Genomic DNA, 25,178 nt, shown 5'->3' with positions numbered 1-25,178 from the left:
TCAGTGTTACCCATTTATTTAAAAATGAATAAAAAGTCTCCCACAAATATAACAAATAGCAAACAATAATCACAGTGAACAAAACAAACAAACTGTACATCAAAATCTGACTCAATCATATGCTTATATTTACAATCTCAAGAAAAATATTCAGCTTAAAATCTTGCTTTTTAAATTTAGTAATTTCAGTAAATCTGAGGTAATTCAGCCCATAATTTAGTGGTATTACTGAGTTGATGGACTAAGAATGCATAACCAATTTTAATAATTAAAAAAAATAATCAGCAAAAAAAAAAAATAATATGGTAATAAAACATTTGTTTACACATAAAAAGCATACAATGCAACAAGTGTTCCATTTTCTCACATTCTCTGTATGATATGAAGCATAAAACAACAAGAAATGAAGAAAAAAATGCATAGATAAGTAGGATGAATTATTCTTCTATAACAATAAACAAAAATATATAGTAGTAGTATTTTCCTCTTAATTAATCCACATTGGATGTAGTAGAAAAATCTATCTTTTTTTTTAGATTGCAATTGGTATCACAGGCTGTAATTTTAGCATGGAGTACAAGATTATTTATACTTCAGGGATGAATAGATCAACAGAAACTTGCAAATACAGTAAAATTAAGAATTCTGCAGTAAAATTTGGCTTTGTTAGATCAGAAAATTATCTGCGCCATTAGAAAAGTTCTCATCCACATCTATTTACCAGAATATTAAGAATAGTTAGAAATGACAGAAAATTTTCACAGTATTTACCAGTAACTTATGGATTACCATTATAATTGCTAGAACATACATCTTGAAGCTTAAGTGTGCAGGAAGTCGATTTTACCGGGGGCAGATCCATACATTTTGAAAAGGAGAGGTACTAGTTGGGGTTCCTACGAAAGAGGGGATGCTTGGACATTATTTACCATGTTTTTGTCACTTTTACATATGAATTTGATACAATGACAAATTTTCTAACTAAAAGGAGGGGTGCCAACCCCCTGCCCCCTGGATCTGCCACTGTTTTACCTTTACTTTTAAAAGATGAAGTTTCATTTCAAAAATTTCTTTCAGAGACTTCTTCCATGATATGTAAGCAAACAAAATAGGTTTTTCATTTACACTATGGCAAAGTTACAATAGAGATGTTCTCCAGACACAAAAAACAAAAGGCTCTCAAAGAACCTGAATCGCCCACCTGGCAAACCAAGCCCTATGAACTAAGTAAGTAAAGGTATCATGATTTGTTACCATGCTTGACAAAAATCGCTGAAAATGAGCATATATTGATGTATGCTACAAGTTCAAAAGATCACTAAGGTACTGTAAAATGTTGGAAATGCCTTCAGAGTATTTTTAGAAAAAAAAAATTTAGAAAAAAAAATTGGGCAGGGGTCCCCCTATGCCCTGTTATTCCACTGGGTCTGAGGAGGCAATAGTCCAGTATACATTTGCTGAATAAGAACATAAATTGAAGTTAAACCATGGCTATCTAACATTTTTATCATCACCATTCATATCAGGAGACCATGTTTACTATAACCACTAATTGATGAAATCAAAGCAAGTATAAAAATAGCGGGAGAATGGCCTCCACGAACAATCTTTCATCATCACCATTTAACTTAAAACACCTGGTTTCCTACAGAAACCAAAAAATCATTGGAATCTGAGCAACTGCGAAAATGGTCACAAAATGGCAGCCACTTTTGACCCCTACATTCTATTTTTAGTAACAGTGGCCATGTTTATTTTGTTGTTTTGTGAAGAATACCCTAAAAACAGTAACAGCAACTTTCATTAAATTCTGCAGAGTAGATTCTGAGGAGAAGATTTTTGAAAGTTATTACATAAAAAAAACAGCAAAAAAATCCAAAAAGGGCAATAACTCCAACATGGGTCAACAGATTTTCACAAATATTTGACCACATATAGATGTCATCATGCTGAACACTTTTATTAGAATTTGGTTAAACCTTACAGTTTGAAGATATATAAAAAAAACTGCTGTCTGACCTCTGTGTTCTGTTTTAAGTAACAGCGGTTATGTTTTTCAACAGATCAAACATCCAAACAGTCATTTTGTACACGATACTCTAAGGAACAATCATCTTAAGTTTCATTCAAATCCATTCAGTTGTTTCAGAGAAGATGTTTGAAAAATTGTTCACGACGACGAAGATGGACACCTAATGATGGCTTATGGCCAGGTGAGCTAACATAAATACTAAATACATGTACATGTATATGGCACAACTTATAGTAATTATTTAATCAATACAATACAGTCACATACTAGGTGCTTTCAAAAACAACAACTCTAGTAAAGTTATGAACAGTTGTGAGTTATAACCCTCTTAATGGAAAAAAAATATGATTGATTTGATTCATGGAAAGTTACTGTAAATTTACTCCTTAACATGAATGAACAATAACTTTATAGACACTGGTCCTAAACAAATACCTCCTCTAGAGCTAACATGAACTGATTGCCATTATTAATTCATACCATCTACCAGGAAAACTTGGTCTAAATTATCAAATAAATTAAATCTTAACTTGCATTAATATATATCTTTTTCCTTTGTCTTTTCCTGTTAGATAGTTCTGACAGAGTTGGACACAAATTTCCTGCTAAATGGTACTCAGGACTATGTTAGTGGATTTATTAAAGTGATTAAACCACACAAATGGAATATTAACAAAATAAACTTAACTTAAGTATATATTATTCATGTAAAATTGAGCAATAAATACGAGTTTCAACTGGGTTAATTAACATCATATGTTGGCAAAACTTAATCTCAAAGATTCCTAACAATGTTTCTAATACAGCTACAATTCATGCCTTTATTATAGAACAATTTGTTTAAAGTTTAAAGTAAAAAAAAAAAACATGTATTTTTCTCCAAGCTATATAAAAACAGACTATGAAGTACCCGACAACTAGAAGTGTTGATAGAAACAAACTTTTTCAGGAAATCATTAAGTGTTGATATACCATGATGTCCCTGGTTATTACCAGTTATATCTAGCTAAATCCTATGTTTAGTACTATCTGAGACATATACTACTTAATAGCGATATTCTATAAGATCCCCCCACAAACATTCTGTAGAGTATGAAAAAATCACATCAAATAGAAACCTCCCATTAAGATACAAGCTTCCATACAGTTCGATGCCTCAATCAGTATATATATTTACTGTCTGAAGTATTTTTCTCTAATGATGGCATCACCTCTTCTGTTTTTAATCTTTTATATTCTTTACTATTAGGTCTACGTCTTGAACCAGTTTCTTTTCTTCCCTCCAATAAAAATGCTAGTATCTAAAATTAACAGAGAATAAAATATGAATGCTGGTGTCAAATTCATACCACAGACAATTGAATTATGCAAAGTGTACTAGAAATACAAAACTGCTATTCTCTATAGAGACAACATTTTTTCTTAGGTAATCCAAATAAGGGTACTGTGTAAACCTACATTGCAATCAGTAAAACAAACAGTTATTACCAGTAGGTACATCAATGTAGATTTATCTGCCTAGTGCAGAATTCAATGATTGTAAATAGATGACATGGTCTCATGGCAGTTCCATGGTTGTATGTAGGATGGCATGGTCTCATGGCAGTTTTTGTTTGTAAATAGGATTATATGGTCTCGTGGCAGTTCCAATGTTGTACATAGGATGGCATGGTCTCATGGCAGTTCCACAGTAGTATGTGCAATGACATGGTCTCATGACAGTTCCATGGTTGTACATAGAACGACATAATCTCATGACAGTTTTGAGTTTGACACAGGATGGCAAGGTCTATTTGCAGATTGCTTTGTACATAAAATTATATGGTCTCACATCACTGTCATCAGTTTTGAAGAAAATGTTGAATGAGGTGAGTGGAACTGATTTTATTTATGTTAGGAGAAAGTTGATCAGTACTTTTATACAGACATGAAGTCCAAAATGAATTTTTTCTCTTTGTGAGAGGTATAGTTGTAAGTAATGATAAAAACTCAATAGGAGGACCCCATCTCAATAAAATATCATAAAATATATTTCAGCCAAAACTCCCAAACATCTTTTGTTTACATAATCTAATGAGGAGACTTCAAATGACTACAAAAGAACTAAAATACTTCACTTTTGGGCATGCATGTAAAGGTCAGGTAAATTTGAACAATTAAATTTGCTTATGTAATATAAATTTTCATCATGGCAGAGGACTTCAATATACCTTTTAAAAGTGACCGATCAAATTACCGAATAAGCTGACAAATTTCACTTCAGTAGAATAATACAATATATTAGTATTAGTTTGAGCCTTTTAAAATAGTTTATCATTTGCACTTAGTCACCTTATTGGGATCCCTGATAAAATATTTATTAATTTTTGAACTATTGTAACATTATGTAACAATTTTTACTAATCCTCCATGACACCAAATCTTACTTTTTGTTTATTATGATATATTACATATCCAGCTATGCAAATAACAACAAAGGTCATAAAATAGGCCATGAAATGTCCTCCTGTACTCTCCTCATCAGAATAAGATGAATCTACAATACAGCAAAAAAAGAATATTCAGACTAGTTTCCTTACTTTTACTTAGGATATCAATTGGCTACTATATACACCTGTATTCTGACAGACTTATGTCTATACTGTACAACTTTATATAATTTTACAAGAAATACCTGTTTTAACTTTTATAATCTGTTTCTGCATTTTTATAGCACCCATGGCAAAATGGAATGCAGAGCAAACATAATTATTCAGATTTTTTCATTTCATTAAATCATACCTTTTTTTAGATTAATGAATGTGCACATGGCAATACAATCGTATGTTAATTTTGTTAAAATGGAAAAAATATGGCATACAAAGTTGGCGCCAAAACCAGATATCTATGGATCATACTTATCAATGGGTTAGCAGACCACATCTCAAAATACCACTGTAATCAATAATTAAATTTCCATTCATTATAGTATCTATGGGTTAGTGACCCACTATCCTAAAGATAATGGATGTCAACTCATAGATAACACCTGCCTACTACAGGGGCTTGAGTTCATGAGTTTGTTGCATAAAATTGTCAAATCGAACCAAAAGTTAAAAACTTTAAAAAGATTTTTAATTCACTAATATTGTTAGCAACTTCTTGCACTCGTGATTTCAGTACTTGATTTGCATAATAACATATTAATACTCCATGTTATGCTGCAGATACATGCTGTATTTACCGCCACAGTGACATTGTTCTAGCTTCATAGGAGATAAAAATGTACCTCTTAAATATCATACATGTTCTACATACCTTTCTTGCTTGTATGAGAACAAGAAGTTCACATGAAATAAACGGTTAGCATTGAATATTACCTAGTTCTTGATTCAGGTACAGGGGCTTGTTACAAGACTATATAGGTCATATACATTAGCACGGCTCTAATATACATGTAAATAAATATGCAATGTCTAATCTGGTTCCTAATATGGTTTAAGCGACCCAAAGATAACGAAAATGTACCTCTTTTAAAAAATATCATACATATGTTTATGTGTGTTTTTTGCCTGTATGAGAACAGGAAGTTAAATTGAAAGATTAAATGATTGGTAAGCGTTGAATTCATGTTTCGGATTCAAACACAGGTGCTTGTTACAATTGACTATAAAGGTCATATACATTATCAGGGCCCTGATATCTATATATATAGTCATTGCTAGTTGTTTAATCTGGATCCCAGTAACCCATTGTCTTAGTTGAAAACATTCGGGTCATCGTATCAAGGGAACCAAGCTTTTAGGGAAGTCACCCAATTTTAGAGCATATCACACTCGTGCCTTTCGGATATTGAAAGTAAGCCAAAATCAGTGGCAGAGAATATTTGACAATTCATGACTTTGAAGACTTCAGTCTTTGATTTTAACCCTTATAACTCAAAAGCTATAAGATAAATTTGAACCTGGCAGGAATTCTCATCACGAATTCAAAATCAGACAACAAATAAACAAGAGGCTCCCATGAGCCAGAAATGCTTACCTATTTCAATTTTTGCCTTTCAAGGGCAAGAACTCTAACAAGAGGCTCCCAGGAGCCTGAATTGCTCATCTGGTAAATTGTTTGTCTTTCAAGGGCAATAACTTTAGTCGGAGCTGTCCGACAATTTTGACTCAATGAACACTTTGGTAGGACTTATCAGAAGGATCATTTCATCAGTTGAAAGTTTCCCTCTAACTATTATAGTTTTCAAGATATTAGCTGAAAGCTGCTAAAACATGTTTTTTCTTTTTTTTTTTTTGCTTTTCAGGGGCAAGAACTCTAACAAGGAGTCATCCAACAAGTTTGATCCCCACTAACATTTGTAGGTCGTATCATAAAGATCATTACAACAATTTAAAGTTTTTTCTATCTAATAATAGTTTTCAAGATATTGGCTAAAAACTGTAAAAAAAAAAAAAAACATCATTTTTCACCTTCCAAGTGCAATAACTCTTACAAGGAGACGTCTGACAAGTTTGATTACTGAAGACTGTAGAAGGCCTTATAATAAGGATCAATTCAGCCAAAAAAACAGAGATTGACTAATCTTTTCGGTTTTGGAGATATATGTGAAACTACGATCTGACCTATATGTTCCATTTTTAGTAACAATGGTCATGTTTTTCAACGAATCAAAAATCCACACATCAGTTCTATGCAGGATACCACAAGGAACATTTATATCAACTTTGGTTCCAGTTGGTCATGTAGTGGCAGAGGAGAAGATTTTTGAAAGAAATAACATTGTAAATAGCAAAAAACGTCAAAAAAAGGTAATGACTCCAACATGATTTACCATATTAAATGAAAATTTGACCACACATAGACCTTAACATGCTGAACACTTTTATCCATGTCAGAATTTGGCTTAACCTATTGGTTTTGAGATATGTGCGAAAAACTACTGTCTGACCCCTATGTTCTATTTTGTAGTAATGATGGCCATGTTTTTCCAAGGATCAAAAATCCCCATATCAGTTCTATGCAAAATACCCCAAGGAACATTCATACCAAGTTTGGTTCCAATTTGGCAAGTAGTGTCAGAGGAGATTTTGGAAAGAAATAACACTAAAGATAGCAAAAAAACATAGAAGAAGTGCAATAACTCCAACATGGCTTAACAGATTACAACAAAAAATTGACAACAGTCAGACCTCATTATGCTGAACACTTCTGTCTAGTCAGACTTTGGCTAAACCTAACAGTTTTGGGGATATGTGGGAAAAGCTTCTGTCCCCTGTGTTCCTTTTTTTTAGTGACAGCTGCCATGTTTTTCAATGGATCAAAATTCTCCACTTCGGTTCTAAGCAGAATACCCCAAGGAACATTTATATGAAGGTTTTTTTTTTCCCAGTTCAATCTACTTAATTAAAATAAGACCTATCAACCATTACATTCATTTACATGAAGTTTGGTTCTAATTGGTCCAGTAGTTTAGATAAATTGTTAACCACGGCAAAACCATACAAAATGTATATGATTATACTTTAAATTTGTTCATTTTATTTAATTTTTGTTGTCTTTTTTTTAACATGTATACACATGTATATAGATACATTTGGACCCTTCACCATATATATACATTTATTATATGTATTACATACTTGGTGTGGCTGTATTTATATACTATTACAGATCCTTTATTGTTTTACTGGATACCATTAGAAGTTGTCTTATTCAGTTACATCATGTGCTAATGTTCACACTCTTAATTTACTTACCAGGAAGTATCACTCAGTTAACAGAAACTATATTTTATAGCCATGTTGGCCGAGTGGTCTAGATTGTTGGACTTTGTGCAGGCAGTGTTGCCATAGATGTCAGAGAAGAAAAATGGTTTGAATTCCACTGAGGAAATAACTAAATTTACATATCATGCACATTAACAACAATTGTACTTCCTAATGCACCTTCCCTTGGTGCCTCTTGCTGTTTTTGTTTGAACATTTTATCCAAGGGCAGCTATATCTCAAAACCTATATTGGTGTTAAAGTATTAAATCAGTTGGTTTACCTTCTAGATGTGATTAATCAATTGAAATTTCCAGTAATCAATTATCAGTCAAAATAACTTCAGTCTTCATGTAAGCTTTTCTGTTCTGTTTGTCTTTTTAATCACCTGAGTTTTAGCTAAAGATCATAAACCAGAACAGTTTTCATCATTTCTACTCTACTAATCAGCATTTCCAGTTCAATGGGATCTAAAGTGAAAAAATTGTTCACTGCAGTTGTGATAATCAAAGAGCTGTTAGCTCTGGAGGTTTTTGATTTCTTGTAAAATTGAAGCATGAACAAAATTTCAAAGATAACCTGATGTAAAATAAAACTGATCATACAATTGCATTTTACATATTATTAAGAACTGCTCTTTTCCCTCTAATACGTATAAACTTAATGTCAACCCATTTTACTGATCCAACCTCATTTTTACTGTCCATTTTACTGATCTAACCTCACACACATTTACAAATTTTGTTCCATCGCACTTATTTCCCCAAATTTTTAAACCTGTCCAGGTACTATATAATCACTGTCATGATCGTGTGCAGGATTGGACAACTCAAGATGGCTACCAGTTAAAATTTAAAAAGATAAATCCTTTTAAATCTTGGTTTCACTAATTTATATGGTTGTGAATTTACAAATCTTAAATACTGTCTAATCAGGGAGACATCATTAATATCATGGGTAGTTCCAAAATACAGATACAACTGCAAAATCGTTGATCGAATTTGATGTTTTCAAAATAGAATTTGAAGTGGGCAGCGATATTTTTGGTCATGAATAAAGGCATTTCCAGAGGAGCAATTATCATAAAATGGACAATGAACAAACCTGTCTAGACAGTATTGTCAATAAGGTTTGTGCGGTGTCCATTTTAATTTGTAACCATATAAACCAGTAAAACCAATTCAAAAATATAAAAAAATACATTCAAAATAACAGAGTATTTATCCTACACTGCTGTTTAACTTAATAAAATCAAATTTCAGCTTAAGAAAATAATTTCCTTAATGAACAGAAGATTTTCAAAAACAAGACACTTTTATCAATTTGAATTTTCCCACCAATTTTACATGGTTAAAATCACTGCTCTTGACTTCACGTTTATCAATTTTAAAATATAAATGATAGGATGGAGATGAATGATATAAAATGAATTACATTTGAACAATATTATTGTGTAGTGTTCAGCAATAGTAGGGAAGTTCAAGTGATAGACCAGTGAAGGGTCAAAAACCCAAAAAATGATTATTTATATAAAAGAATGCAAGTATACATGTACCTGCCATAGCTTGTACTTAGCTTTAGCAATAAAGATTTATCATATATTAAGTAATTACATGTATTATTTGTTGATGTTCAGAAATTTGTAACATTAAAATGAAAATTTAAATAGTTATGCTAAAACTGTAATAACTTTTAGCATAGAGTAACATCAGATTATAAACAATAATCATTTGTTTAGCACTCACCAATAGTAACAGATAATCAAATGATTATTTTAACTAATTGAAAATTATCTCTATTAGGAACACACATGAAGTATAGTTAAAATGCATGATATAATAAACATGAAATACATGAAAAGTCAAAGTCTGTATCATAAGCTGTATTAACTATCAACCTACATTTGTATACCAGGGATCACATCTTGGGCTGGTGGCCCTTGTGGTGATTTAGGAGTCTCAAGTTGATATGGCATATGATACAGATTTTGGCACATAATGTTCAGTATTCATCAACGCCTGTACTACACAGGGATATCTTTTATCACACCCTTTATTTCATGGCTGATTCTCTCTTACCTAACAGCCATTTTCTATAGGTTAAGTAAGTCCCTTACCCATGGATAAAGAAATATAATTATCAACCACTGATGGTATTATGAACAACAGTCTGCTAACCCATTGATAAAAGTGTTATCCAATATTTTAGCTAACAGGGTTTTTGGTTAATTTTTCATATCAAACTGAATATATATACTCCTTTTAACACTTACACAAAGGAGGAGGGGTAATTTTCTATATTTAAAATACAAACCTGTTCTCATTGGCTTACTTCCATCATTATTGGACACTTCATCACTAGGATTCCTTCCTTCTATTTGGGTATCTTCAGCTTTATTTACTTTTTCCAATTTTTTTGTGGTGCTTTCAGTTTGTAAATTCTGTCCAGTCTTGGGTTTGGTACTTTCTTCTTGTACTACTGTATCTGTTACTTGATTGTTTTTTTCAGTTGTTGTTGTCAGCTTGTCAAACTTTTTGGTAGTTGAAGATGGCTGACTTGATTTTCCATCATCTTGATTAATTATCTGTGTTTTGTTTCCATTTGTATCTTTTGAAGTTGTTGTTTCTGTTGGAGCAGTTTTGTTGTAGTTTTCCAGTACTGGAGTGCGCTGGAATGATTTAGTTGTGTGCTTAGCTGTAATATTTCCTGACTTAGTCGTGGTTGGTGAGGTACTCAGCACAATTTCCTTCTCTTTACTTCTATTTGTTGGACTTGTGGTAATAGATGTTAGATTCAATGCTGTAGTATTTTCTTTAGTTTTCAACACAGGTGTGGTTATTTGTTCACTGGCTTTAGTTGTGGTTATATCCAGTGATATACTTGTTTTTGGTTCAGTTGAATTTCCGTTTATTTGGGATGATAGATGTTCTTGTGTGCTATTTTTTTTCTTTTTTGTTACAGTTCCCATTTTTGGTGTTGTACTTGTATTCAACATATGGGTTATATTCTCTTCAGGTGCTGGAGCACTTTTAACAAACAAACTACAACCTGGAAAAAAAAAATCACCTGATAAATAATTCTAGAACTAGACATTGCCCCTAACTGAACTAATACCTCCTTAACCATGTACATTAGGGAACCAATGTGGACATACGATTCATACTGGACACAAATTTTATGGTGGATAGACTAAACAATTTTGACACACAATTTGGTGCCATTTCTAATGTTCAGCAATCAATACCAAATAAGTTTTTTTCTGGAGTGGAAAATTTCAGGATAATCTTCAAAAACTGGGTGAGGGTTTTTTCTGTGTCATGTAATTTTTGCAGCAGACAAAAAAAGTTTATGAAAATGACAAAGATGAATAATTCTATTTCATCTTCATATATATTTCGAGTGACTAAATTTTCACACTCCAACTTTGACTTGGACTATATAGCGAAAATTTAATTACCGAGAAAGTAACCACTTATACGATTCTTTTTTTCTTTTTGACAGCACATCAACAGAATAAGACTGATTTCTGACAATATGAACATATCCATATGGTAATCTAACACTTCATTGAGTTTCATAATCTAGCAAGTTGATAAAGAGGAGTTATGTCATGCATCACACCAAGTTTTGCTGAAAAATGTCCATGTTCCAATAGTCATCATTTCTACAATTTTTGTTTAAACATAAATACCTGACAATTGCACATCTCAATATGGTAATTTAACACCCCATTAAGTTTCAACTCATTAACAACCCTGCAAGTCATTGAAGAGGAGTTAAGACAACATATGAGACCAAGTTTTGCTGAAAAGGGCTGAAGTCCAACAGCGTTATTTCTACATTTTTTGTCCAAACATTAATTCCTGATAACATGCACTTTTTCATATGGTAATTTATCACTCCTTTGAGTTTCATTACAATTCTGCAAGTCATTGTGGAGGAGTTGTGGAGAACACATCCGACTAAGTTTTGCTGAAAAAATACCCAAGTTCCAAGGTCATAATTTCTACAATTTTTGTCCAAAAATAAATTCCTGACAGTATGCACATCTCTATGTGGCTATATTACACTCCACAAAGCTTCATAACGAACTGCAAGCTGCTTAGAAAATAGTTTTGACAGATGACAGATGGACAGACAGGGTGAAACCTACATGTACATGTATGTACCCCCCAAACTTTGTTTGCTTGGGGGTATAAAAAAACACTAAATACTGCATAAAGATGCTACATGTAAATCATTACTACATTTAAAAAAAAAAAAGACAATATATTTATCCAATTTTGTACTGTAGTCTTTTCCAAGACAAAAGATATCCCATTGGGTATCAATTGTACACATCTACTTGACAAACTTTTTCTAATCTCTTATACTGCAGATTCATCCACAAATTAGCAAAAATGAATGTACAAGTCCTTCAGCTTCCACTATGCAGAGGATGATATAATGTTTTATCAAAAATAATCCACAACTTGATGAATACCTTCTCATCTTTAACAAAGAGCTTGAATTAAGAACACTACAGACAAAATGAAGTCTGTCTCTTGTGATGACGTTCAACTAAAATTATCAAAAGAGAAAAAAAAACTGTCAACTGAAAGGTATGACAAATATAACACCTTTAATTTCTCTACTATCAACTATCTTTTCCTAGATATAGACACACTATAGCCGATCTAAGATCTGGAGTTTTTGTTTAACCAGGTTTTGTAATCATTACACCAATTATCTTAACAGTGCTCAGCTCACAAGGACAAGGTTACATTTGTAGATTGTCCAAAGATAAATGTTGTAACCCCAGAAGTTCTATATTGAGTGTATGTTTCCAATAAAACTTTGATTCATCAGAGATGTTCTTCCTGTTTTTCTGACCTTTAATAGGCAGCACTTGCATTGTCTGGCAATACACAAGTAATGTACAAAGTGTCTATAGATGATGACTATGACTCCGTCATGTACATGACATATGTACAGTTTACTTTACATTGCAAATATAACATGAATTGGTATGGTGTATGTGTCAAAGTCAAAGAGACAACAACCCCACCAGGATGAAAATGTCAGTCAAAGGCCAATCATTGTTTTTCAATGAACAATGAGGAAATTGTCATACCACAAGGCAGGCTGCAGCTGATCCTAAAACATCATTATACACAGATACAGCAAAAGAGTTGCCCTTATGTACTTAAGTAATATAAAAATAAACTAAAGGTGAAAACGAAACAAGACATACAGAGGCCAGAAATTCCTGACTAGGGACAGGTGCAAAAATGTGGCAGGGTTAAAGTACTTGAATGTTTAGTGGCAGAACTGTATATTTCTAATTAATTTACCATGCTAGGGACCCACTGATCATCCCCCAACCTCGAGTTGAAAAACTTGAAGAAATGAAAACTGAAACTAGATGCTCTATTCTAAAGAGCATGAATTGCTCACAGGAGAATTGGTATCTGGTAGTGGCATTATATGATCAAGCAGAACAAAATTTATAGAATCATTTTAGCTCAACTGGTCCGAAGGGTCATGTGAGCTATTGCCAATACTTAATGTCAATTGTTGTCGTCTGTACTTGCCTTTGTTAACAATATTTAAAAAAATCTTCTCCTCTCGTGCTACTGGACCAATTAGAACCAAACTTAATATGAATGTTTCTTAAGGTATTTTGCCTAGAACAGATGTTCTATCTGACAAAAATATGGCCACCATTACTAAAATTAGAACATAGAGGTCAGACAGAAGTTTTTGCAAATATCTCCAAAACTGTTAGACCTAGCAAAATTCTGACATGGCGGAAAAGTGTTCATCATGATGAGATCTTCCTGATGTCAAATTTTTATGTAAATATGTAAAGAAATTTTGGAGTTATTGCCCTTTTTCTATGTTTTTTAATGATATTACTTTCAAAAATTTTCTCCTCAGAAACTACTAGTCAGAATTTTATGAAAGTTGAGATTAGAAAAATCATGGCCACTTTTACTAACTAGAATAAAAAACTGTCTTGATGATATTCATCTTAGAGAACCCTCTCACAGTCTACAGTGCTGACAGGTGAAACAAGGAGTCTTTCAGCAGCAATTGCAACATCAGGGTAGGTTCACTTGGACCTGAATGCCAACTGAACCAAGTCCTTAACACCTGAATAAACATGGAGATTCCTACTGACATGAACCTTAGCACAGGCCTGAAAACTGACCAACTCAGCAACCACAAGAAGACAGATACTCTAACACTAAAGTAGAGACTTTTAAAAGAATAGCACAACTAGACTGGGTATATAGAGAAGGGTCAAACAACTGGGTAAGGGCCCTCAACACTGAGGCATCTCCCTCTTCTGTGAACCTAGACCTGAGATTGTCAATGTCATAAATAACAAACTGAGAACAAGGGAAGATGCCCCTGACCTCTGTTGGGCACTGTCCCTGATAGTTTGACCCTTATACTCAAATAAGCACATACCAACTGAATCAAATACTGGTGTATCAGGGACTTGGGCCAGAAACCTAGAAACATTACAACCAGAACAAGGCTTTAGACCTTCCAAAACCTCAACAGTAGAAAGGAGTAAAGTCAATATCAGATCTCTAATATGCTTTACACAGAATAGCCAAATGCCAAAGAACATCTGCTAGATAGTGTGCTGTGTACAGAAACTTGTAAATGGTAATAGGCTTATGCATGGCAAGAGCCTTGGCAGAGTAGTCCTCCAAAAATGCAATGACCAGGGCTGGGTAACTGTCAACTACTGCCTGCATACTACTTTCAAAACTTAACCACCTGGTGTGGGAGACCTGCTCCAGATGGTTTGGGAATACTTAAGAACTGCTTGGATACCTTCCAGTCTAGACATGTTATGAGGTGAGTAAACATAATAGTTGTACATACTGTTCAGGACATCCTAAAACATTACCAAATACCTAATCTTGTCTGCAGCATTACCTGTACCAAGAGCCAACCTGTGAGCAATACAATGGGTTGCCAACAAACCAGTAGTGACCTCCCTTAACCTAGTAACAACACCACTCTTACAACCTACCATAGACATTGACCCTTTATGACTTGAAAACCTTAAAGACATCTAAAATCTCATTGAAAAAAATATAACTGATTTTAAGTTATATGCCAAAAAAACTCTATTTTGACCTCTATGTTCTAATTCTTGAATCAATGGCCACATTTCTTGATGTTTCAAAATTCTTAGACAATCAGTTTGTGCAGAATACCTTAAGGAAAAATCTTACCAATTTTCATTTGATCAACACAGTAGATTCAGAGAAGATTTTTAAACAATAACATCAATAAAAGCCAAAAATGTTGGAAAGGGGCAATAACTCGTGGGTCAATAGATTTTCACCCAAATCTGACCACACATGCATCTCATCATGCTGAACACATTTATCCTATGTCAGAATTTGGTTAAACCTAATGTTTTTGGAGATAATATGTAAGCGGAAAACTGCAGTCTGACCCCTATGTTGAAGTATGTTCTATTTATAGTTATGGTGGCCATGTTTTTTTTGGGTCAAAATTCGAAGCATTAACATTGTGCAGGATACCCTTAGAAACATTTATGCTAAGTTCAATCCAAATTCATTCAGTAGTTTCAGAGGAGATGAAGTTTGAAAAATGGTTATCAATGTCAAAGACGGGCACCAAGTGTTGGCAATAGCTCACATGGCCTATGACTAGGTGAGCTAAAAAGTAGATTTTAGGGTGTGGCCTCTCTGACTCTTATGATTCAAAAATATTAAGAGGTATCTGAAAACTGATTGAAAAACATTGATTTTCATAAGGAATCCAATAAAAAAAATTGAAATACATGTAGGACCAAAAATAATAGCCAAGTTATTATCTGGACATCAGGAAAATGCATGTTTCTGGTCACCTTTTTAGGCCCCTTATTTCTAAAGTTAAGTCTTACCCCTAAAATCAATCCAAGTCTGACCATTGTGGTATAGAATATTGTGGAACAATATCATAGACATTCTTAACCTTTTTCTGGAGTAACATAGTTGAATTCTGTAAAGCACTTGTTTTAGGCCCCTTTTTGGACCCTAATTCTAAAACAATTGGGGCTATTAACCCAAAAATCAATACCAACCTTCCCTTTGTGACTTGTAACCTTGTTATTAAGATTCACAAACTAATACTCAAGACATGGCACAAAAACCAAATGTCTACAAATGACAACAGTGCCATACCAATATATTAATGCAAATTTTTGTGGAAGTATCAAAACTGTCAGAAATGATCAGTAACTTGATACCACTCATCCTCATTAGATAACATGCACCTTTCCACCTCCATATTGATTTGGATCAAAATCTAAAATAGGAGGTGCACAATCGCAATATGTAATAAAGATTCTGTGAAAGTTTCATTTCATTATGTTCTGTGGTAGATTATGGATATGAGACAGGTCCTCCATGTCCCAATGTGAACAAATGACAAATGGATAAGTGATGGCACCCCTGTGTAATGGAAGGAAGTACAGATAGAAGGGCAAACACTCCATCACTATATACCCCAACTTGTAAAGTGGGGAGTAAAAAAATAGAATGTTGCTTATCAAGACAGGTGAGTGATTCAGATTCTTTAGAGTTTCATTTACAGAATTCCATTCTAACACTACTGAGAAATTTGTATTCCTCATCATGAGAATCATGACATCAACTTAAAATCTATTAGAGTTGTCAAAATATTAAACAAAAAAAAAGAAGCAATAACATAATTTTTCATAATCAAGGGCAGTAACTATAGGAAGAAGTTATCTAACTACTCTCTATAAATTCCAAATTACAACCCTGATAATCAAACTCAGCCTTCTTTTTCTGCTATAAACCCTTGTAATACAATATCATATAATCCATAATTTTTTTTATTCAAACACCACCAATAAAATTGCTTGTTCCTTTTGATACCTACATGTACAATGTAATATGTGTACTAAGGATCTCAACATCAATTGACAGTTTCTGTCTACACTACTGCCAATACAAATGCTAATTTCTCGACTCTTCACAGTGGTGATATTATGAGTGGAGTCACAGTTTCTTCAGTCTCCACAGTGAAGTCATCATTTAAAAAATTGTCTGTAGTTTATAATCCTGTCTTTATACCTAAGTACAATATATATTCAATGGTTCTAGCAGTTTAATAAACGAGCAAAGCGCACTCTAAAATATATAGAAATTTGTCTAAAAATTCATCATACTGACATTTGAGAACCTTTTTTCGGGCAAAACACCACATCAGGGTCTATTGTAGTATTGAAGCCTCAGAAATATTAATAATGCACGCTATACAAAGTGTTCAATTGAAGTCTGCTTATTTCAAAAAGCTACTTTCAGTTGGAAGATCTTGAGAAAACTCTGCAATCTACGCCATACCAGGAACAGTTCTTCCCTTTGGCCTCTGCTGTCTACCATTTATTACTGATGTCAGTGATATATTCTTAAACAAACTTGGAATAATGATAAATTGCATTAAGACTAATTTGTTGAAAAAGGGATCCTGATACTTTTGCTTTGGACTTAGCTTGCACTTAAGGTCTTTGACTTACTCATGTTAACATTTTAGTAATTGACAAAAATAAGTATTGAAAAGTACAAAATGTATAGAAATTGAGCAATCTTATCCAAGTTTTTACTTTGGTGGAGTCACAGTTTAGAACATGAGTGACTCCACAGTGAAGAGTGGGGAAATTATAGTTTTGGTAAATGGTAGTGTTTTATGATTTTCAAATGATAAGATAACTAAAACAACAAATATAGCCATTTTTTGGCATTTCAAATCATGAATCCTCATGCAGCTTGAACCTCAGACTTACATGTACATAACGAGAATGGATATGGTGAATATGTAAGAGAGAGAATGTCAGCTCAAGGACACCCATTGGTCTTCAATGAAGGACAAGGAAACCCTCACACGACATGTATATAGTCCTAGCAAAATCTGACATAAGTCAGGATTCTACACGGATGAAAATTTATCCATGGAGGAAAATTTTATGACACAGAAGCATTCAAGAATCAAGATATAACAATGACTAGAAAAAAAAATAGGGAAGGAATAAGGGAACCAAGGTTATAGTGGTAATCAAAAGAATGTAATTCAGGGACAAAGACCCGACATGGAAAACAGACATACACAACAAACAACATGAAGTAACTATAATCATACATACATGTGTACAAAGCAACAAAAGCAAATGAGCAACTCGGACTCCACTAAAACTGGGAGCATGGACCGAATGCACTGGTTGGGTAAGCGTCCTCTGCTTTTCTAGAAACACCCACAGAGTTGCTCATAAAAAGTCAAGTCTGGGGTAGACAAATGTGGAAAGGAAAACTACGACGGGTTGAATAAATCAGTTTTCTAGGCGCAAATGGATACACCATAACGATCCACGAGTTCATGATGACGACCATAACACTTCTGTAGTGATGACTTCAATCTTGTAGCAACATAACCCTGTTCCAGAAGCCTATTTGTTAGAATTCTAGCATGATATAGAAAGCCTGTGAAGTTTCGGCAAGCTCTGGCATAACATATGAGTTGTGATATGAAAACTTCATATGCAGGTGCTGAAGGGATGTTTCCACAGATGAAAGGAAAGTTGACAAATTTGAATGAAAAGTCATCACATTTGTCGTAAAGTTTGGTCAAAGTTTTCCTTTACCATCCATTTCTAACTGTAGGTCAAGATATGAGGCTGACCTCACAGTGTCTGTAGTATCCTTTATCTCAAGTTCTTTGGGGTAGATATGACATCAAATCTCTGAAATTAGGATTGTTTAAAGATAATATGTCATCTATATAGCGGAAACTGAGATTAAAGGATCTAGCTAAACAATATTCTTTCTTCCAGATCAGATCAGCTATAAAGTCAGCCTCATAAGAGTAAAGGAATAGGTCAGCAAGTAGAGGAGCACGATTTGTTCCCATTGGAATGCCGACCGTTTGCTGAAAAACGTGACCACCACACTGGACAAATATGTTGTCGATTAAAAATTCCAGCATTTCTTAACATCTTCCTCTGTATATTTGGAAGATTATTTGGAATTATTTCATACAAAGTATGAAGAATCTCTTCCAAGAACAATATATTTGTATCTAGGTGTACCATCTTTTTTTAGAAAAACGTTTTTAAGTTGGGATTTTAACTGAGTATGGGGAATAGAAGTATACAGTGTTGAAAACTCGTAGGTTTTAATGTTATTATATTCTGATAATAGTCTTGAACTGATTGTCTGCAAAAGATCTTTCGAATTTTTCAGGATCCACGTTGAATTAATACCACTACAGGAGTAACAAGTGTTGTGGTAGGACTGCAGACCCTCTTTGACAGCTGTGAGTATAGAAGTTAAAAGTTTTGAAACAGGTTTGGTGGTACATTTTGCAGATCCACCTATGAAACGTTGTTTGTATGGATTCTTGTGGAGTTTAGGAATCCAGTACATAGACGGTAAATCACAATCATCATCCTTGGTAGACAGACCAAAAGAGGATAGCACAGATTTATGGTTTTCTATAATCTCTTCTTTGGCGAGTGTGGTAGCAGTACACTACTGCTATTATTTTCTACGTCTACCTCTGATAATAAACATTGGATATAAAATGTTTTGCAGATAAAAACAATGTTGTTTTGGGCTTTGTCTGCTGGTACGACAACATATCTGTCATGTATAGTAGACAATATTTTTGCTACATCAGGGTCTTTGCAAACTGATACATTGGCACTCATTGACCTACATTTTGAACTTGAAATTTTCTTTTGTTTCAAAATTAAAGACCTCATAGCCTTTATCCATTCTGACAGACATCAATGTCTTCTTGTTCTTGTATATCCATTTTCTTGCATAGCCCTCAACTGCATCCATAAGAACTTTTAAAGTTATAATTCCAATTTCCGGAGTGTGGTTCATGGTACTTGGGACCTTTAGAAAGGGTATTACGCAGAGATTCGTTTTCGATAATGGTTAAATCTTCCTTAACAATGTGACCAGAAAGACCATATTTGAATGGAGAGAATGATGCCCCTTGTGAATAAACCTTTAGAAATCAAGCAGTTTTATATATCACTCTTTAAGGTTCATGAGCCAAGTTATCTTTCAAAACATAGGGTCATGCGACATTTTTTGGTCATTTCCATGGCTTCTTTACATACAATTTGAAAATGAGCTTAATTTTGACCCTAGTCCCCACCACTGTTTAAAGTGCTGTGAAAAAAAATTTTGAACAGCAAAATAAAGGACTGGCATATTCTGAAGTGCAATAATGAAATTTCTTTCAAAAAATATTAAATTGAAAAAAAATATTCAATCCCATGGCCACTGGTCTTCTCTTCATGACAGATGGTGGTCCTTGTGATGTCATGAATATTTACTATATTTATACCTATAGGAATATGAATTAATTGGTATGGATTTGTCTTTGAAATATGGGGGAATTTCGTTGGTAACGTTTTTGTGATGGAAGATGTTAGCTAAATTAATTGCATCTATATCTTTGTTGACAAATGGTAGTGGACGAAATGATCATTTTTCTTCATTTAACTTTTCACACAAACTGGTTTAAAGGGTCTGTGGAAACCAATATACAAAATGATGGCAACAAGTCTGTATAATGATGAGGTAGGGTCAGAAACAGGAGTGTCGAGACTTGTTTTGTGAAGGGAGTGTAGTAGAGTGAGAGGTATAGAATAGAGTTTGGTTCTAATGTGATGAAGTCCAAGAGGTTTTGTATGAAAGGAAGGAGACCATCCATGGAGACATGTAACTTAGGTGACGTATAGTGGCAATGGCCATGACTCCTTTCCTGCCTTGGATTTTTGTCAAATAAATTCATCACATTTATGCTATTGTTATATTGGCTTGAAAGGTTTCCTCTACTTTTGATGTTGTCATTGCATTTGTAAGGTATTGCAGTTCCTAGTCTGTATATCCAGTACTCCTCTCTTTCCCTATGATAGTTTTTACTTAGAACGGGACTGTTCGTACGATGGTAAATTTTTTTCTAAAATACAAACTTTCATAGAGAGGACTGAATGATTTTGTTGATTAAAATGTTGATAAACTGTCAGGAATTTGGTGGTATTAATTCCCACATGATACATTGAATGAAATGAATATCATATTCTAACAAAACCCATTTTTTTAGAATGTGATGTTTATTTCATTCCTCCTTAGTTTTTTTTCTATTAATAGTAATATCATATACATGTATTACTCTGGCCTTAAAAATACAAAACCAATTATAATGAAATCAACATATAAAAAACATGTGCTAAATCAAATTAAAGAAGATTACAAATAGGAAGTTCATTATGACAAAGACCTGATCTACATTCATGAAATCTGGACTTTATTATGGATCCAAAGCATATTAATTCCTTAATCCTACTATTGATACAACAACTAGACTTGGGCAATTTTACTTTCTATTTTGTCTCTATTTTCCCGCCAAACATGTGCTCCAGACACTGGAGGCAGATACAGAACAAAGGTATGAACAAAAAAATTATATGATTTTATTTTCAATTGAAAATGTATAAGCAAATATCAAATGGAATTAACAATTTTAGGGTGATTTTATATGTTCCTTAATTAAGTAAATCAGTTTCTTTATGTTGAGAATATTTTTAATATTCCACCTTCTTTCAATTTTACATATAAAAAATAGCCATGTGCTTTTGGCGAAGGTCGAGTTACCTTTGAACATTGTCCGTTCTGCTTGGTTCACTATGAATAAATTCATCTGACACTTCCTTAAAAATTAATTCATGCGGTAACTAATTTTTGGCAATCACATAATTATCTCTAGATTGGCTTCAATCATAAATGTGTCATCACTAATTGCTATATATGTTCTTATAGTCAGTAATTAGTTTCTCAAACATAAATTAATTAAAGGCCGATAATGGCAAAAGTCACACATGGCGGATGACAACTTAATTGTGGTGCAGATTCTTTAACCATGGCAGAGAACATTTCATTTTAGTCATGGCAGCCAATGGAGAACCCTGATCAGTTGAAAGTTTCTATGTATATTAGTTTTCCAGTAATATAAACAACATGTTAGTTTCTTTTTTCATATAAGCAACATGTTTTTTTTTTAACCATGCTAACTCTAAATAAAGCTTATTTATCTATAAAAAAAGTGTTTTTGGCCTTTCAAGGGAAATACCTCTGTATTGATACATGTACATACAGAAATTATTTTTTTTGTATGTAGCCAATGAAGCAAGAGTGGTATGGATAGTATGTTAGGCTTTGTGATTTTTTCTAGAAGGATTTTCATTGTCAATCAAACTCCAAAACATCTCTCTATAGGAGAGTTCTTCATGATGTCATCACTCACCTGTGATTCGGTTTTGGTAGGCAAAAAGTCCATTGAGTGGCATAGGGCATCATCATAACTTTTTCATTTTTTAAGAAAATTGAAGAATACTTTAAGTTCCCTATACTGCCAATAAAACTCTATTTATCCATGGATTTTTTAATAAATATTCAGTAATTAAACTATGAGAGCATAAAATTTTAAAGATAACTTTACATAAAAATAGAGGTTTACAAAATATCATTTCAAATTTGTTTTTCAAGTAAAAGATTTATAAATTCATATACAAAATATGAATTCTTTTATCTAAGTAGAACATTTTACAGAACCAAAATTGGATATAAATTAACAAAGCTATCAAGCTTTGAAAATTGGGATTTTAATCATGAAATTGTTGTTTATTTAGCTGTTTATTTGCCAACCAATTTGACACTTAATGATAAGCAAATTAGTGAATACGACATCACTAATAAGATTGATGAACTCTCCTATACAAAAATCTGTGTTCAAATGTACAAATTATGTACATTATCTGCATTCGACATCACTAATAAGATTGGTGAACTCTCCTATACAAAAATCTGTGTACAAATGTACAAATTATGTACATTATCTGCATTCGAGATCCTAGTCAGCACAAGGAAGCTGGAGAGATTATTCTATAATTTTGAAAACAATACTCATATAATTATAGAACCACACTATTTTTTCCCTTCATTTATTTGTTTTCTTACTTAAATGTAACAAAAAAAATGACAGAAAAACACAGACTTTGCAGTTCCTTCATCATCCTGTTAACAATAGAACGGCGTCTAAATTTCGAAAAAAAAAATTGGTTCTAGAACAGACTCAAATAACAATAAAATCCTGTTACCACCTTGGAACATCACATCGACAATAGTACATGTATTATTTTGTTTTTGTTAAACCAGGGAACTAGAAACTAGTACATAATCTTGACGCCAATGACAGGAGAAACAGGCAAAAACTTCTCTGTGCTGTTGCTTTGCACTGGGTATCCACCCTATGATAAGAGTGGTATGGATAGTAAGTTTAGTCTTGTGATTTTTCTAGCAGAATTTTCACTGTCCATCGAGCTTCCATTCATCTCTCTATACAAGAACCTGTGTTCGAACGTACAAATTATGCACATTGATCTGTAAGACTGTATGCCAGATCCTGGTCATCACAAGGAAGCTGGAGAAATTATTCCATAATTTTGGAAAATAAATACTAATATAATATAATTATAAAATTATATTTTTTCCCTTCATTTATTACTTTTCTTACTTACATGTAATGAAAACGACAGAAAAACACAAAACTTTGAGTTCCGTCGTCATCGTGTCAACAGGAATGGTGTCTAAATTTCGAAACATCGATGGTTCAGAACAGAGTCAAATAAGGGGTATGGCCTAAAATGTGTGACCCGTACCCGTACCAACTTTTCCCCGTACCCAAATAATGTTTTGCTATTTTGCTAAAATATTCATTTTTACGGTATTTTAAGAACTGAAAATTGCATTAGATGTGAAAAAGTCTTTTTCAATTCATTTATCATAAAGAAAATGATGTATTTTTTCCCTAATATTTCTTGTTTGATCGGCTGTCTGAAGTCTAAAGGTCTAAAATGTGTAACCGGAAGTTACCGTATCCAACTATTTATTGACTATTTCAAACATTTCTGTCCGATTTTTACGTCAGACAATCAGTTCAAGACTATTATCTGAATACAACAGCATTAAAATCTATGCTTTTTCAACACTGCACTTCTATTCCCCGTACTCAGTCAAAATCCCGACTTAAAAACATTATACATCGTTGTTTTTTTCCAAAAAAAAGATGGTACACCTAGATACAAATACATAGTTCTTAGTAGAGATTCCTCATACTTTGTAAGAAATAATTCCAAATTATCTTCCAAATATACAGAGGAAGATGTTAACAAAATGCTGGAATTTTTAATAGACAACATATTTGTCCAGTGTGGTGGTCACGTTTTTCAACAAACGGTCGGCATTCCAATGGGAACAAATTGTGCCCCTTTACCTGCTGACCTATTCCTTCACTCTTATGAGGCTGACTTTATACCTGATCTGATCCGAAAGAAAGAATATCGTTTAGCTAGATCCTTTAATCTCAGTTTCCGCTATATAGATGACGTATTATCTTTAAACAATCCTAATTTCGGGGATTTGATAATTGCATCTACCCCAAAGAACTTGAGATAAAGGATACTACAGACACTGTGGAGTCAGCCTCATATCTTGACCTACAGTTAGAAATCGATAGTAAAGAAAAACTATTGACCAAACTTTATGACAAACGTGATGACTTTTCATTCAGAATTGTCAACTTTCCTTTCATTTGTGGCAAAATCCCCTCAGCACCTGCATATGGTGTGTTCATATCACAACTCATACGTTATGCCAGAACTTGCCGAAACTACGCAGACTTTTTTTGGCTTCTGGAACAGGGTTATGTTGCTACAAGATTGAAGTCATCACTATAGGAGTTTTATGGTCGTCATCAAGAACTCGTGGATCGTTATGGTGTAACCATCTGCATCATGGAAACTGATTTATTCAACGGGTCATAGGTTTCCTTTCCTCGTTTGTCTACCCAGGACTTGACTTTTTATGAGCAACTCGGCGGGTGTTTCTAGAAAAGCAGAGGATGCTTACCCTACCGGTGACCTGGTCCATGCTCCCAGTTTTTAGTGGAGTCCGAGTTGCTCATTTGCTTTTATTATTTTGTATGTATGATTTTAGTTACTTTGTTGTGTATGTCTGGTCTTTGTCCCTGGATTACATTCTTTTGATTACCACTATAACCTTGGTTCCCTCGATTACTCTTTCTACATCGTTAAGAGGTTAAAACTCCACGTAAAGACTTTGGATAAAGTTTAGACAGATTTGATATTGTTTTAAAAAAGAAGTGATTGAGTTTGATTGTACCTAGCGTCAATCCCCGTACCAACAAAGCATTGATACGATCTTATCCAGAATGAAAAACAAAGTCTCATAAACAGAGGCTAACCGGTAATAATGAAGAAATTG

The 25,178-nt window shown here is 33.4% G+C and overlaps 1 protein-coding gene and 1 pseudogene across 1 annotated transcript; both read right to left on the bottom strand.

The window, feature by feature from the left end:
• LOC148618502 (uncharacterized) lies at positions 1 to 23,531 on the bottom strand. Its single transcript, XM_088577518.1, has 4 exons — positions 23,414 to 23,531; positions 10,096 to 10,830; positions 4,459 to 4,568; positions 1 to 3,333 (listed from the first exon to the last, which is right to left on the bottom strand). Exons 1-4 carry the CDS (start codon positions 23,496 to 23,498, stop codon positions 3,193 to 3,195), a joined length of 1,071 nt encoding a protein of 356 aa, XP_088433644.1. The 5' UTR covers positions 23,499 to 23,531; the 3' UTR covers positions 1 to 3,192.
• Positions 13,759 to 14,824, bottom strand: LOC148618503 (E3 SUMO-protein ligase KIAA1586-like; annotated as a pseudogene).
• Positions 23,532 to 25,178: the final 1,647 nt, after the last annotated feature.

The sequence above is a fragment of the Perna viridis genome, chromosome 4 (genome assembly GCF_037379345.1).
Source record: "Perna viridis isolate PV_CMFRI_1.1 ecotype Kerala chromosome 4, ASM3737934v1, whole genome shotgun sequence".
Lineage (NCBI taxonomy): Eukaryota > Metazoa > Mollusca > Bivalvia > Mytilida > Mytilidae > Perna > Perna viridis.
The sequence above is the reverse complement of the archived record's forward strand: the minus strand, read 5'-3'. Positions and strand labels throughout refer to the sequence as shown.

Coding starts and splice junctions, on each gene's coding strand:
- LOC148618502 (XM_088577518.1), bottom strand. CDS start 23,498: ATGTTTCGAAATTTAGACACCATTCCTGTTGACACGATGACGACGGAA. Junction 10,831..23,413: donor TTCTGTCGTTTTCATTACAT/GTAAGTAAGAAA, acceptor TTTTTTTTCCAG/GTTGTAGTTTGTTTGTTAAA. Junction 4,569..10,095: donor AAGTAAGCCAATGAGAACAG/GTTTGTATTTTA, acceptor GCTGTATTGTAG/ATTCATCTTATTCTGATGAG.